The sequence below is a fragment of the Solanum pennellii genome, chromosome 3 (assembly GCF_001406875.1).
Source record: "Solanum pennellii chromosome 3, SPENNV200".
NCBI lineage: Eukaryota > Viridiplantae > Streptophyta > Magnoliopsida > Solanales > Solanaceae > Solanum > Solanum pennellii.
In genome coordinates, this window is record NC_028639.1 from 1,009,896 (window position 1) to 1,025,824 (window position 15,929).

The 15,929-nt window shown below is 34.3% G+C and overlaps 2 protein-coding genes across 11 annotated transcripts in view; both read right to left on the bottom strand.

Annotated features, from left to right (window-relative positions):
* Positions 1 to 10,083, bottom strand: LOC107014784. Its single transcript, XM_027915452.1, has 7 exons — positions 9,799 to 10,083; positions 8,938 to 9,017; positions 8,739 to 8,853; positions 7,977 to 8,058; positions 1,392 to 1,586; positions 739 to 970; positions 1 to 656 (listed from the first exon to the last, which is right to left on the bottom strand). The coding sequence occupies exons 1-4, from the start codon at positions 9,923 to 9,925 to the stop codon at positions 8,015 to 8,017; spliced, it is 366 nt and encodes a 121-aa protein (XP_027771253.1). The 5' UTR covers positions 9,926 to 10,083; the 3' UTR covers positions 1 to 656; positions 739 to 970; positions 1,392 to 1,586; positions 7,977 to 8,014.
* LOC107014782 overlaps positions 9,798 to 15,929 on the bottom strand; it is a 21,455-nt gene continuing 15,323 nt past the window's right edge. For 4 of the 10 annotated variants that reach the window (XM_015214852.2, XM_027915451.1, XM_027915445.1 and 1 more), the window contains 6 exons: positions 15,819 to 15,896; positions 15,576 to 15,730; positions 15,215 to 15,263; positions 15,032 to 15,140; positions 14,160 to 14,257; positions 9,799 to 9,899 (listed from right to left, as the gene is read on the bottom strand). In XM_015214852.2, coding sequence (XP_015070338.1) covers positions 14,214 to 14,257; positions 15,032 to 15,140; positions 15,215 to 15,263; positions 15,576 to 15,730; positions 15,819 to 15,896 — 435 coding nt within the window. In that variant the 3' untranslated portion in view covers positions 9,799 to 9,899; positions 14,160 to 14,213. Of the gene's footprint in view, positions 9,900 to 10,089; positions 10,168 to 11,812; positions 12,331 to 14,159; positions 14,258 to 15,031; positions 15,141 to 15,214; positions 15,264 to 15,575; positions 15,731 to 15,818; positions 15,897 to 15,929 lie in introns of those variants that run through there. The other 6 variants (XM_027915447.1, XM_027915444.1, XM_027915450.1 and 3 more) reach the window with 6 other exon arrangements.

The window sequence follows — 15,929 nt, forward strand, 5'->3', positions numbered from 1 at the left end:
CTAAGCATGAGTGTATATCTATTAGAGCATGAATAATATAATATAATTTTAACATAAAATATAAAAGATGTTAAATGTAACAAAAAACAACAACTTCAAGAAAGCAGAAGAGCTCCCAGACAGCACAGTTACAAGAGAACCTAATGAAGTCTCTATTTGTGTCACTCTTATACGAACGACATGCTTCAGGAAAATGTTCATCGACTTTCAATCTTTATACTGCATGGAAGAAAATCAAACTAAATATGTCCAATTAGAACAATTTACTTGCAATAGCTTGTCTGAACTTGGACTTGCCTTATTTTAAGACAGATGCTTCAGCTGCTCCAAGGGGGCTGATTTTTTGCAGGTTTCTTTTTTCAAACTGCTTCACCAACAAACCCAAGAATCCTATGATGAGTTGTTACCTAAACTTTTCTAGTTAAAATCACTTTTGCAAGGCAATTGTAATTTGAAGGCAGATTCTTTAATTTCTCAAGCTACACAAACCAGGGAAAATGCGGTACCTTATATCCCTTTTGTAATGCAATCCTTTGCTCTTGATTTTGCAAGATAAACAAATATCATATGATGCCACATTTTTGTTCTGTATTCCATTTGATGCCGTCCTCTAGTCTTGACTTTGTGTCAATAGGGATTAACATCCAACAAAATATCTACGTCAAAGCTATGAGATGAATCAAACCATGTTTATTTAGTTTCCTATTAGATCAAGTGTTCATGTGATATAGGGGAAACCTGAATCAATTTTTTTGGCCGAGAGAATGCTCTTGAGAAATGCCAACTTATGATACCTGAGGCTGAAATGACATCAGATCAACAACCCTTTGAAATGAATAAGTTGACTCACATACTGCCATAGTGCCATCAAACAACACTTGCCCAATATCAACCAACATTTCCTAGTGATAAAAGTGGAAACACATTATCTTGCTTCTAGTAGAATGAGGACAGGAAATCAAAGAGACGTCTGCAAAATATCAGAATTGAAGCATCAACTATTGTGATATTAAGCAAAATATATGATGGAGTATCATACATGAACTTAGAAACTTACTATCTGCATCTATTTCTTAACAAAGCACAATGTGGTACTTAGTCAATGGTTTTAAAAAAGATAGAACATGCGCTCCTTTTTGCTAACTTTTCATGATTCTTTTACAGTCAGTAACAAAGCTCTTGTATTATGAGACACTGTACAAAAAGGCTATAATCACATTGTACTACACTATACTTGCATCAAATTCTAATTTTACGAGTGTGACCAAGTATGGTTTTTTTTTCTGAAACTGGTAATGTTGAATTCCTCAGCATTAAGGATAAGCTGGAGACCTTCAAAAGGGGGAACAGTACAAAAAAAAAAAAAAAAGAGAAAGGGAGAAACTACTTACAGAGAGCCTAACAGATCTACAAGCTCTAATTCCTCTATAAGCATACTCCTTATTAGATATCATCTATGCTTCAAAGCACCATACGAATTGCTTTCACTTACTAGATATCATCTCTTTGAGATATGTAGCTTTCCTTTCCTTTTTCTTTTCAGTATCATCTATTGTAGCTTTCTGCAAGTCAGCATCTTTCCCAATCTGAAGATTTTAAGAATAAGTTGCAGCACTGCTATTCCATACTTTGTTCGAAGTGATTATACAGGTGCAAGAAAAATGAGACGCTAAACAAAGAACAGGACAGTCCAATATCAAAAGAGAGGATATGTCGGCATCAGTTTTTTTACAGAATTTCTTTATCATAAAGAATCATAAGTAGATATAGAAAAAACCAATAGTATCAATTCCGAACTAGTTCGGGTTGATTATATGAGTCTCTCCCAAATATGTTGACGACTGTTTAACAAATGCAAGTAGCAACCTAGGCAGGTCTTTGGCGAATGAATAAGTTTTTACCATACATTTACACATTTATCATAGTGAAATGACTAACCACCTTATTAGACAACACTACAACATAAATTTTCAAATAACTATAGGGTTGTTAAAGGCTCACTTAAAGCGCTCATAAGCCATGAAGCTCAGCGAAGCCCAGCTCGTGCATTTCACCTCGCTTGATTGGTGCTTTAGTGTAGGCATCAAGGTGTTAAGGTGTCTGATCATTCAGTAATAGACTCTGCCTTAAAGGGGCACAACGTCATATGTATAGCTTAATTATACTCTTTCCATTCTTTTGTCCACCGATTTATAGTTTGTCTTTGTAATTACATTCTCTTGGCGTTTTTCTTTGCTAAGTCCAATGCTTTAGTTTTTCTTTGCGTTTAAAGCTACAATAGGATTTGGGGCTTCATTGCGGTTTTCATTAACTACTATGAAATTATTATCCTTTTTCACATTGATGATCATGTAAAGATTCATTCACACCCCGACTATTTCACTATGCACCTACTACCTGCCACCAAATCTGTTTACCAAAACTCAGCCAAATGGGAAGAAATTACCTTAGCATTTTTTGTCTCTACTTTTTTTCACCCACTTCATTGGCCACTAAGGCAACACCCTAGGGTGTAGAAATTATGAAAGCACATCATTGCTTGATTTTCATATTATAGATCTAAGCTCGACTATTGATAAATATTCTTTCTTCATGCAAATATTATAATTTAGTAACTCAGTCCCTTGAGAAGCAGTAGTAGCTTTATTTATTTTAGATGTCATAAAATATCAATAGACACACGTAGTAAGAGCACTTTGTATTCCCAAATTTCTACCATTGTGGTCTCAATCGCACTAATCACAACAACCGTCCTTATCAAAACCTAATCACAACTAAAGTCATCTAAATACCTTTCTTTTCTTTTACTCCAGACTAATACTAATAGTAATGTTTAAATGTGTATTATTTCTTATAGGATGCTGTAAAAAATAATCAATAAAGCATGATTAGGCAACTATGAAGACAAAGCCTTGGCAAATCCAAAATTCAAAATCTACAGTTACATTACAAGGGGACAGGAGAAAGAGTGGACATGGAAGATGATATGAAAACCTAAGCTGCCTTAAAAAGTGAATTGTTTCACTTGGCTTTTGCCAAAAGAAGTTGTTCTAACACATGAGAACCTGACAAGAAAGGTCATCAGTTGGCTTCTAGGTGTTATATGTATGAAGAGCAAGCTGAGACAGTCAACCATCTTTTTTTACATTGTAAATGGACAGAACAACTGTGGAGAATGTTTCACTAGTGTGAGGGGATCAGATGGGTGAAACCAAGTTGCATTAGAAAGAGAGATGGAAGATTATCCAGCATACATTTGGTGGTCAATCTGGAAAGAGAGAAACAATAGGAGCTGTGGAAATGGGCAGAACAGTCTACACTATGTCAAAATGAAGTGTTTAGCTCTATTTTACTTTTGGTGTAAACATAGTTTACTAGCTCAAACTGAAGACATCTTTGATGTTCTAGATCCTTTTATAGGCAACAAAAATAGACTTGAGCTTTTGATAGATCGTAACATTCTAAAGGGGAACTACACTTATACCTGTGGATACCTATAGAGTTATGTTACCCCTTTCACAAAAAAAAAAAATCTACCAGTTCAATGTTTAAGGTTGGTAGTATCGAGCCCATTCTATTTTTTAAATTACAGATTCAGACATACTATTCATTCCAATTTTACTAGATTTTTACCCATAAATTTATATTTTGTGTCGGAAGTACTGAGTGCAGATGAAACCGGAGCCCCAACATTGTATGTGCCTCTTATGGAAAGCCAAACTTGCTATTAACACTTAAATCTTAAAACAACCTTGTGCAACAACATCTCATTCATTAGAAAATAGAATGAGATTTGAACCTTTTGTTGGTCAAGCATTTATAACTCTTGGAATTGAGAAATGAGAAAAGGTTTCTACTTCAATATATATCTCTTTACTTTTACACCCAATCGTAAAATAACGTCTTATAACACTAGTTGTACCAAATCGGGCCACTCTAGTAATAACTTGTTGAAACTGGAATGACCTCATAGACTACTTGCAAAGACAGAGTAGTTTAAAATATGTCTGCTTTATAAGGAGCTACTTGAACTATCAAGGTAAAGAGAAACGAATTCCGCACATGTTATGATCGCAAAATCCAGTCTTATGGTGTTATTAAAAGTCATTGCTTTGCGCTTAAAGCGATAAAGCAATCCAAGCGAGGCACTTCAAATCTATGTTGCTAGGACTCTTCCAAAATTGTTGACGATTGCGTGTTGAATCCACCAAATTAGTGTATGTTTGAAGGATCCGACATGGGTGCGACATCATTTTTGGAGAATCTGAGCAACTTAGCATTTTGGGAGTAAGACCAACTTTATTATAGCATTAAATCATATGTTTGGTCTTTTTAGTGTTCCATAATTTGTGCTTTACTTTATTATGTAAATCTACTTTTATATTCTATTTTATGTATGATGACTATTAGAGAAAGTGAAAGGAAGCCACAAATGGAATATTTCTGTCTAGTTTATAACATCCTATGCCACTTCTTGTACCAGGTTGGCCCCTCTCGCTATGTTGCTCAAAATCTTCAAAAATGTTCGAACACGTGTTGGATCCTCCAAGAACAAACTACTTTTGGAGGATCCAACACACACCTGTCGATATTTTTTAAGAGTATGAGCAACATAGCCTTTTGACTTGTTGACATTAGAATGACCTTAGGTAGAAGGGTTTTAGACTACTTCCAAAAACAAAGTAGTTTAAACTTTAAAGTATGTGCACTTAATAGGAACCTACTTTGAAGAATATAGAAGTCAATCATGGTAAAGAGAAATGACTTCAACACATGCTATGATGCCAAAATCCGGTCATGGTGTTATTAGAAGGCATTGCTTCACTGGTTAAAGTGTTAAAGCAATCCAAGGGAGGAGACCACGCCCTTAAAATGATGACGCGCAAAATAACCCAAACCTTAAGTGGACAATTTTTGGCTCAATTATGAAGCTTTTGATCAATAACAACTTTATTATAACATTAAGAGGGAGTTTGAATTGACTTATTTTAAGGTATTTTTGACTTTAAAACACTTTTTTATTTTTAGAGGTGTTTGGCAAAGACACTAGGCTTAAAATGTACAAAAAAAAGACCCAAAAGTTAAAAGTAGGTAGCTACCTAATTTTGGCTTTTGACTTTTAAATCACTCAAAAAACTTTATCCAAACACCAACCGTAAATCATACGTTTTTGGTATATCTTAGTGTTCTACAACTTGTGCACTTTACTTATCTCTTTACTTTTATGTTCTACCTTATGATGATTATTAGGAGAAGATAAAGGAAGTCACAAATGGTATATTTCTACTTAGTTTATAACATCCTCTAACACTACTTGTACCAAGTTCGACCCCTTATAATTAACTTGTTGAATTTGGAATGACCTTCGGTAGAAGGGTTAGACTACTTGCAAAGACAAAGAGTGGTTTAAATTATGTTGAATTTATCAAAAGCTACTCGAAGAATATACAAGTCTATCAAGGTAAAGAGAAACAACTTCCACACATGTTATGATGGAGAAATCCAGTCTCATAGTATTATTAAAAGTTATTGCTTCGCCGCTTGAAGTGATAAAAACAACCCAAGCGACGACTTATTACTAATGAGGAAACCATGTGTTTTGAATGATGACGTGCAAAATAATCATAACCTTAAGCGGACAATATTTAGCTCAACTATGAGGAGTTGGATTAATACCAACTTTATTATAACATTAAATCATACACGTTTGGTATATTTAGTTTTCCATAATTTGCATTTCACCACTTATCTCTTTGATTTTACGTTTTATTTCATGATGATTATTAGAGAAAATGAATGGAAGCCACAAATGGAATATTTCTATTAAGTTTATAACATTCTCTCACACTTCTTGTACCAGGTCAGGGCCCTCTAGTAATAATTATGTGAAATTGAAATGAACTAGATAAAAGGGTTTTAGACTACTTACAAAGACAAACGGTAGTTTGAAATATTTTGGCATTATTGGAAGCTACTAGAAGAATATAGAACGGATCAAAGTAAAGAAAAACAACTTTCAGACATGTTACGATGACAATATGATGAAAAGATCCAGTTAGTCTCCTAGTGTCATTAAGGGTCATTGTTTTGCCTTTTAAGATGATAAAGCAAGACAAACGAGGAGTTATCGCTTCATAAGCGAAACCATACGCTTCAAATAATGACACGCAAAATAGTCCCAACGATAACCGGTCAATTTTTGGCTAAACTATGAGGAGTTGGATTAATATCAACTTATATTATAGCATTACATTAGTACATGTTTGGATTTTTTTTTTTTCCATAACTTGTGCGCTATTCAAATAAATGTGAGCTTCCATTCTCACTTTTTGCTGCAAGCCCAAAGATCTTGTTGCTTTTTTGTACTTAGTGCACTTTACCTCAAGGAAATGCAGTTCTCGCCTTTTGCTTCAAGCCCATAGATCTTGTTCTTTTTTGTATTTCATGCTTTTGAAAACATTGTAACCTCATGGTCTAATCTTGTTTGATGATGTGATCACTACATCAACAATGATTAAAGTGTGTGCCAATAAGACTAATGTTTTCATATGGAAGGCTTTGTGCTCAAAGCGTATGGAGCTAGGTACCAATCAAGGTTTCCCTCTTTAAGTAGAGTTTATCATTTTCTCTTTGCGAAAAGAATTCTTGGTCTTCTCCTGTAAGAAAACGCGGTGAGGCAAATTTGTAATACTTAACAACACAGATCTTATGTGTTGGTGTTTGTTTCCTAGTTTAAATAGGGATGGGCTGGTAGGTGTTAAGGAACTCAAAGGTAATTGAGCTAACATTCTTTTCCCCTATACCAATCAGCATTCCCCTTCTTCTTTACTCTCCCTCCTATCCTATCCACCAAATGATGCACAGTGAGGATGTCCCCATTCATTATGTCATTATGGGAATTAAATATTATATCGCAAAGCAGGCATAGTCCCGTTTTGTTTTTTATCATCTTGACGGTAAGAATGGAAGTCTTGGAGCAACTGAAAAGTTATCTCCATGGAATCAGCCGTTGATGTTTGCATCAAAATAGGCTGCCTACCTACATTGACGCAGTATGGCACTTGCCCAGATCTAGCGTAAACACAAGATGCTTCATGCACCAGGATGCCTTTATCATTTTGACATTAAATCTGTATATTCGATTGACTAGACTCCTCGCTAATACAAGAACAGCTTATTCACAACCAAGGAAGAATGCTATTTTTTATATAAGTCTAATAACGGACTTGAATAGAAGTACCATCAACATAATGTTTCTTCAAACATCGATGATCAATATCTTTAATACTATTTGAAGTCTAATTCGCAAAAGCTTAACTACTATCAGTATAATGAAACTTCAAGCATCCTTGATCAAGCCCACTTATATAAATACCAAATGTTGCCTGTGACCTTAACCTAAATCGCTCATGCCTGAAGCCGTTATGTTTTCTCACTACCTAAACCCTCTATGCCTCATTTAAATGTTTTTTTTTTTTATGAAGTAATTAGTTCTATTGCAGGCATCAAGTAGATGCATAATAGTTACTCCTCATTTAAATGTATTAGCAGTTTAACATTTACATGAAGAGACTGCACATTAAGGCTGCATACACATCACCCTACCTAGATCACATTTATGGGGTTACCCTGGGTAAGTTGTTGTTGTTGTGCAACTGCACTTTAACTTGTGCACTATAATGCTACTGGCGTTCTTCCCACTTGTAGGAAAAGTTGATGCTTCTTGAAGAACCATTACTCCCAAATCTCCAAGTTGATTAAAAAATATGCAACAGCCAATTTACAATTGGGAGAAAGCAACAACATCAAATGTTATTCCATTCATAATCAAGTACTCATGATAAAGCTTGGATTATGAAAAAATTATATGCTTAAAACAATCAAGAAGTAACAAAATGCACTTGTCTTTCCTCATGGCTATAGACTACATGTACTGTATAATAGCTAATGAATTGTAAGCTTTCTCAAGTTATCACCTTCTTGATTCCATGCCAAGAGAAAGATCTTGATTTGATTAGGGAGTCGGCTGCATTCCAGAGCAGGAGCCGGTGGAAGAGCCTGATAGGAAGATTAGCAGAGAATCTGATATGAGTTTCCGTTATAATAGAGAACAGTTTGATTGTCCTTGAATAACTAAAAACAGACCAACATTTTCATACACTAACAAAAATTGGGATCCTTATTTTAGGTCAAAAAGCATTCTCACACAAGCAATTCTTTTATACACTTCTGCAATTACCAAATAATTTAGGCTATAGGTACATTCAGTCACATATCGAGAGATCTTGTATGCACCAAATAAAACCTCATCTTAGGGGAAATATTTCATATCCTTAAAGCTGAAGATGAACGAGGCTGTAAGCTAATCCATAAAAATACTTGATTTTCATGATCGGACATGCAAAGTTAAACCAATATTAATTTTGTGTTGGTAATTGCAATTCAAATACAACAATGAGCATGTTCTGCACAAGGCACTGATAATTCTGAAAAAGTATGCAACTAATTCCTTAAATGAAGGAGCTTTTCTTGCAGATTTTAGTTACGATCTTAATGCATGTTCAGTCAACATATAAGAGTGGAAACTACTTAGATTCCTTAAATGAAGGAGCTTTTCTTGCAGATTTTAGTTACGATCTTAATGCATGTTCAGTCAACATATAAGAGTGGAAACTACTTAGGTGAGCTCACATGTATTATCAAACCCAAAATCAAGAGATTCTGAAACATAAATGAACCTGCTTCAGAAGATTCTGTCATCGTAGGAGAGCTAACTGGTGTAACAGAATCAGAAGAAAGTGCTGGCACAGCATCAGGGACTTGATGTACCAAATTGTACATAGTACGTGCAACCTGATAATTTAGAAAAAACATTCATTTAGATTATCATAGTTTCAAAAGGAAGATAAATTTAACTTAGAAAAGTTTAGGAAATACCTCAGCAAAAGGATCTTGGGAGAACTGATTAGAGATGACCTTATCATATAACAAATTCCACCACTTCGTGAGAAACGCACCTGAAGATTTTATTGCAGAAACAAATCGCAGAATTAAATAATAGTACATTAGCACATCACCACAAATAAAATTATCAGTCACTATGTTGTGGACATCCCTCCAAAATAAAAAAGAGCAATTAATACAATTTTATAAACACAGAAAGCATTTTCGAGAAAAATTTACACTAGATAACTGCACCAGAACATTCAAAGAATGGCATTATCTATCATTCCCTTCATTCTATTCGTATGAATACTTTTGGTATGTTACACTCTCCTAAACCCAATTTACATGGCATACTGTACTTTTTCATTTGTCTCCAAAAATGTCACCTTCATTGATTTAAAAATGCTGTAAAATTCTCATGGTACTATGATGATTTATAGTCAGACATGTTTAAAGCTTATTTTAGACCCAATGTATCAAAGGTATTTCATAATCTTTGTTGCCCGATGGCACATAAATTCGAATATAGAGAGAATAAATTTAATTTGTTCCACAAGACTTCTTTTTTTTCTTAAACTATGTGTCTAGTCAAACACCATATAAAAATTAAAATGAAATCAAAGGAATAACATAGTTCTTAAAAATAACATGATCATTAATAAATGGGTAGCCCGATGCACAAAGAATCATGCATTCACCTAACGTATGGAAAATCCCAGCAGCCCAAGGGGATGTGACCTAGGAAGTCTACCCTGAATTATAGTTCATGCCCAGACAACTTTTAAAGAAGATTATCACGATTAAAGCACAGTAATGAGTTCAGATCTGCCATATATTTAAAGAAAGACTTACCAACATCTATGGGATTTCCATCACCGACTTCACGCGCGAATATATCGGCAGTCTCACGCATCCCCCTCTTAACAAGGTAATCATAGATGCACTTGTTTAGCCTGAAGAATTGCCAAAAGAATCTCATTAATTTGATGTAAATTGTTTTCCCCTAAAACATTTTCTCGATGAAGACGCCTTCCAACATTAATTAAAAGGGACAAAAAGTCAAATTTGACCATATACTGTCTAAAATTCAAGTCTGAAGGAGAGAAGAACATATATCATAAAAAGTTATAAACTTGTACTTACAACTTTTCAGAATTCCCTGAGTCCATGATCCAAAAGAAGATGGAGAAAAAGGAGAAAATGAGAGTGAAGACTTGTCTGCTGAAAACTAAATGGAAGATAAGATACAAACAAACAATATATACTATTGACTTGAAAATACGTAGGAGTCGTTCGGTAGGCCGCATTAAAACAAATAGTCCATTTATTATAGATGGTATTATTTAGTACTATGTTTGGTAGGAAATTGGGTCTATGTATAACTAATTCATTGATTAGTTATACCTCCTACATGGTATTATATGATGTATTACTAATACCTTCAACTTGGAGGTATTAGCAATACATGGGATATAATACCATGGGGATAAGTCCACTAAAGACAAAAATATCCCTCAAAACATTTTAATTATTTTGTTTATTTTCTTGATTTTATGTTTTATGGTTGTGCTAGTAAATTTATTTAAATAAAGTAGCTTACAAATTATTTAGAGAGAGCAAATAATTTATTAGCACAACCATAAAACATAAAATCAAGAAAATAAATCAAATAATTAAAAATAGTGCGGTTATCTAATATTTTGAACAATTTATAAAATTTAATACAAATTAAAATTACAACTTGCAATTTTATGCGTATATTTAGATGATTTATTCAATTTTACTATTGTTTACCTTCTTTTCAATTTTAAAAGTTGATAGTTTATCTTTTTTTAAAGGGAAAATGCATAAGTACCCCCAACTTATGCCCGAAATCTCAGAGACACACTTATACTAAACTAAGATCCTATTACCCCTGAACTTATTTTATAAATAATTTTCTACTCCTTTTCGGCCTACGCGACACAAGCTTGGAAAAAAACATCAACACGCATTGGGCCCACAAAATAGTGCCACGTAGGATGAAAAGGGGAAGAAAATTATTTATAAATAAGTTCGGGGATAATAGGACCTTAATATAGTATAAATGTGTCTCTCAGATTTCAGGCATAGTTTGAGGTGGTACTTGTGCATTTTCCTTCTTTTAAATTGAAAATTGACATTTGTAAGTGATCAATTTACTAAGATGACAATTATTTATCCTCAAATAATTTAAAGTAAAAAAGACAAACATGACAATAAAATTGTTCTTTTCATAACTAGTTTGGTCATAAAAAAAATTGTCCGACAATTATTTAACTTATCCAATTGCATAATAATTCAAGGGTATAATTGGAAAGAAATTTTTTTATAAAGTTCTAATCAAACACAAGATGAGGTGCGAAACAATGAACCAAACACTTGGTAAAAATAATCCCTACATTACTAATCCCTGCACTATTAATTCCACCATTACTATTCCCTGCATTATTAATCTTTGTACCAAACGACCCCTTAGTGATAAAAGAGACAAGAAAATGGATGCCAAATAAAGGCGAAAAAAGAAAAATGATATCTAGGCCTAGATGCCATATCTTAACATTATGAACTTTATTATAGCATTAAATCATACATGTTTGGTATTATTAGTTTTCCATAATTTACACTTTACTTTATTGTGTATCTCTTTAATTTTATGTTCTATTTTAGAATGAATATTAGAGAAAATGAAAGGAAGCCACAATGGAATATTTCTGTTATGTTTATAAAACATCCTCTGAAACTTCTTTACCGTGTCGAGCGCATGTAGTAATAACTTGTTAAAATTGGAATGACCTAGATAAAAGGGTTTTAGACCACTTGCAAAGACAAAGGGTAGATAGAAATATTTTGGCATTATCGGAAGCTACTAGAAGAACGTCGAAGGAAACAGAGTAAAAAAAATACAACTTTCAGACATGTTGTAATGACAAGATCCGTAGAGTCTCATAGTGTCATAATGGGTCATTGTTTTTCCTCTAATGAAAAAACAAGACAAACGAGGAGTTATCACTTCATAAACGAAGCATGCGCTTAAAATAATGACACACAAAATAATCCCAAGAATAAGCGGTCAATTTTAAGCTAAACTATGAGTAGTTGGTTTAATATCAACTTTTATTATAACATTACATTCATACATGTTTGGTATTTTTTTCATTAACTTGTGCGCTACATATAAACTAAATGTGAGCTTCAGTTCTCGTGTACTACAAGCCCAAAGAGCTTGTTGCTTTTTGTACTTGGGGAACTTTACCTCAAGGAAATTCAGTTCTCTCTTGCTTCAAGCCCATAGATGATCTTCGTATTTCTTGCTTTTGAAAATATTGTAACCTCATTGTCTAATCTTGCTTGATGGTGTGATCACTACATCAACAATGATCAAAGTGGGTCAATAAGACTAATGTTTTCATATGGAAGGCATCGTGCTCAAAGTTCAATGGGCCAGGTAACAATCAAGGTTCTCCTCTTTCAGTAGAGTTCAACCTTTTACCCTTGCGAGAAAGAACTCCTAGTCTTCTTCGATACAGAAAGGCAGTGAGGCAAATTCCTAATACTTAACAACACAAATCTTATGTGTTAGTCATTGTTTTGCAAGTTTAAATAGGGAGAACTCAAAGGTAATTGAGCTAACACTCTTTTCCCATTTACCAATCAGTGTTCCCCTTCTTCTTTTACTCTCCTTCCTATATTATCCACCAAATAGTGCACAGAAAGGATGTCCCCATTCATTATATCATTATGTGACTAAATATTATATTGCAAGGCATTCCTCAATATGCACTCTACTCTTGAGGTAGTCTCTACCTCAAGAGACCACAGCCACAAATGACTTGTTAGAGAAAATAACTGCAGCAAAGCAGGCACAGTCCCTTTCTGTTTTTTTTATCATTTTGACGGTAAGAAAGGGAGTCTTGGAGCAACTGTAAAGTTGTTTCCATGGAATCAGCCAATGATGTTTGCATCAAGATAGGCTGCCTAACTACATTGATCGAGTATGGCCCTTGCCCAGATCCATCATAAACACGAGATATTCATGCACCAGGATGCCCTTATCATTTTGACACAATCTGTAGATTTGATTGACTAGACTCCTAACTAATATAAGAACAGCTTATTCACAACCAAGGAAGAACGATATCTTATATATAAGCCTAAGAATGGACTTGAATACAAGTACCATCAACATAATGTTTCTGCAAACATCGATGAGCAATATTTCAATACTATTTAGAGTCTAATTCATGCACCAGGATGCCCTTATCATTTTGACACAATCTGTAGATTTGATTGACTAGACTCCTAACTAATATAAGAACAGCTTATTCACAACCAAGGAAGAACGATATCTTATATATAAGCCTAAGAATGGACTTGAATACAAGTACCATCAACATAATGTTTCTGCAAACATCGATGAGCAATATTTCAATACTATTTAGAGTCTAATTCATGCACCAGGATGCCCTTATCATTTTGACACAATCTGTAGATTTGATTGACTAGACTCCTAACTAATATAAGAACAGCTTATTCACAACCAAGGAAGAACGATATCTTATATATAAGCCTAATAATGAACTTGAATACAAGTACCATCAACATAATGTTTCTGCAAACATCGATGAGCAATATTTCAATACTATTTAGAGTCTAATTCGCAAAAGCTTAACTACCATCACTATAATGCTTCTTCAAGCATCATTGATCAAGCCCACTTATATAAATACCAAATGTTGCCTGTGACCTTAACCTAAATCGCTCATGCCTGAAGCCATCAACCCATTCTGTTTTCTCGCTGTTAATACCTAAACTTTCTATGCCACATTTAAATGTTATTAGCAGTTTTACATTCACATCAAGACACTGCACTAAGGCTGCATACACATCACCTACCCAGATCTCACCTGTGGGGTTACATTGGGTATGTTGTTGTTGTTGTGCACTGCACTTTAACTTGTGAACTATAATGATACAACAGCCATTTTACAATTGGGAGAAAGCAACAACATCGAATGTTATTCCATTCATAAATCATAATCAAGTACTCATTATGAAGCTTGGATTACAAAAAAAAAAAAAACTTAAAACAATCAAGAAGTAACAAAATGCATCTTGTCTTTCCTCATGGCTATAGTCTACATGTACTGTATTATAATATAGCTAATGAATTGTAAGCTTTCTCAAGTTATCACCTTCTTAATTCCATGCCAAGAGGAAGATCAGGAAATCAAGAGATTTTGATTTGATTAGGGAGTTTGCTGCATCCCAGAGCAGGAGCCAGTAGAAGAGCCTGATAGGAAGAGTAGCACAGAATCAGATGAGAGTTTCTACTAAAATAGAGAACTGTTTAATTGTCCTTGAAGAACTAATAACAAACCAACATTTTCATACACCAGCAAAAATTGGTGGTCTTATTTTAGGTCAAAAGGCATTCTCTACATAAGCTTACAATTAAACAGTTCTGCAATTACCAAATAACCCATGATAATACTTGATGTTGTATACATCAAATAAAACCTCTGATCAGACATACAAAGTTATTTGCTTCTACAATTACCAAATAATTAATCTCTTCCGGACATGAACGAGGCTGCAGCCTTATGGGGAAATATGATTTTCTCAAGAACCTCATCTTAATTAAGGCTATAGATACGTTCAGTCACATATCAAGAGATCTTGTATACACCAAATAAAACCTCATCTTAGGGGAAATCTTTCATATCCTTAAAGCTGGACATGAATGAGGCTGTAACCTAATCCATAAATACTTGATGTTCATGATCGGACATACAAAGTTAAACCACTACTAATTTTGTGTTGGTAAATGCAACACACATACAACAATGAGCATGTTCTGCTCAAGGCACTAAGAATTTTGAATAAGTATGCAACTGACTCCTCCAATGAAGGAGCTTTTCTTGCAGATTTTAGTTAGAACCTTAATGCATGTTAAGTCAACATATAAGAGTGGAACTACTTAGGTGAGCTCACATGTATTATCAAGACCAAAATCAAGAGATTCTGAAACATAAATGCAAGGTATTTGAAAACAATACAAACGAACCTGCTTCAGAAGGATCTGGCACCTGAAGCATAACCTTTTCAGGAGTATCGGCATTTGGTTCCATCTGCATAGTTTGGTCAAAGTAAATGCCTTGTCCCTCTCCCTCATCCTGGAAGGAATAAAACCTTGACAGTTATGTCACAACAAAAAAAAAATGTTGTTGTATCAGAAATGTAAACATACTTTGGCCTCCCACAGTTGAGGCATATTTGGAATTTGCTCCATCAGGCGGCTGCATGACACAAGAAAATCTAAAAGAGTTAAAAATCTTCTGATTCACCAACTTCAACAACCAAATTGATGCTTTCACTATGCAACATCATAGCAATAAGTAGTCATCTAGGAAGATTAACACACAGAATTAGATAAATTCAATTTTACGGTCATAATTACATTGCGCAAGACCAAATGGACACGTGATTTTGTCAAGAACAAAGCAGCACAGATATAACATGAAGTTACATGAACAAGACAAACACTAAAAAAAATACATCAAGTGCAGGAACGTTGGTTTGGATTTGCAATAAACATAACAAGTTATTACCTAGAATCAGTTACAAACGCCGCCCCCTGACTCGGACGATCCACATCAAGAAATCTTAACTTAGGTATCACTTCGTCCTCAGGCATCCTCAGATGGTATGGCTCTTGTGATCCCTCAGGAGTAAATGCCGGCACCACAAGAGATATATTATGTGCCTATAGTTCGGACAAAAGAGTGACATCACAAGGGAGACATTATAATCTATATAATTAAGACCAAACGATGCATTGTAGGAGAGCTAACTGGTGTAAAAGAATGAGAAGAAGATGCTGGCACAGCATAAGGGACTTGAGGTACCACATTGTCCATAGTACGTGCAGCCTGATAATTTGAAGAAAAAAAAATTCATTTAGA

Coding starts and splice junctions, on each gene's coding strand:
- LOC107014784 (XM_027915452.1), bottom strand. CDS start 9,925: ATGAGATTCTTTTGGCAATTCTTCAGGCTAAACAAGTGCATCTATGAT. Junction 9,018..9,798: donor TGGAAATCCCATAGATGTTG/GTAAGTCTTTCT, acceptor TAAAATCTTCAG/GTGCGTTTCTCACGAAGTGG. Junction 8,059..8,738: donor GACAGAATCTTCTGAAGCAG/GTTCATTTATGT, acceptor TCTTCCTATCAG/GCTCTTCCACCGGCTCCTGC.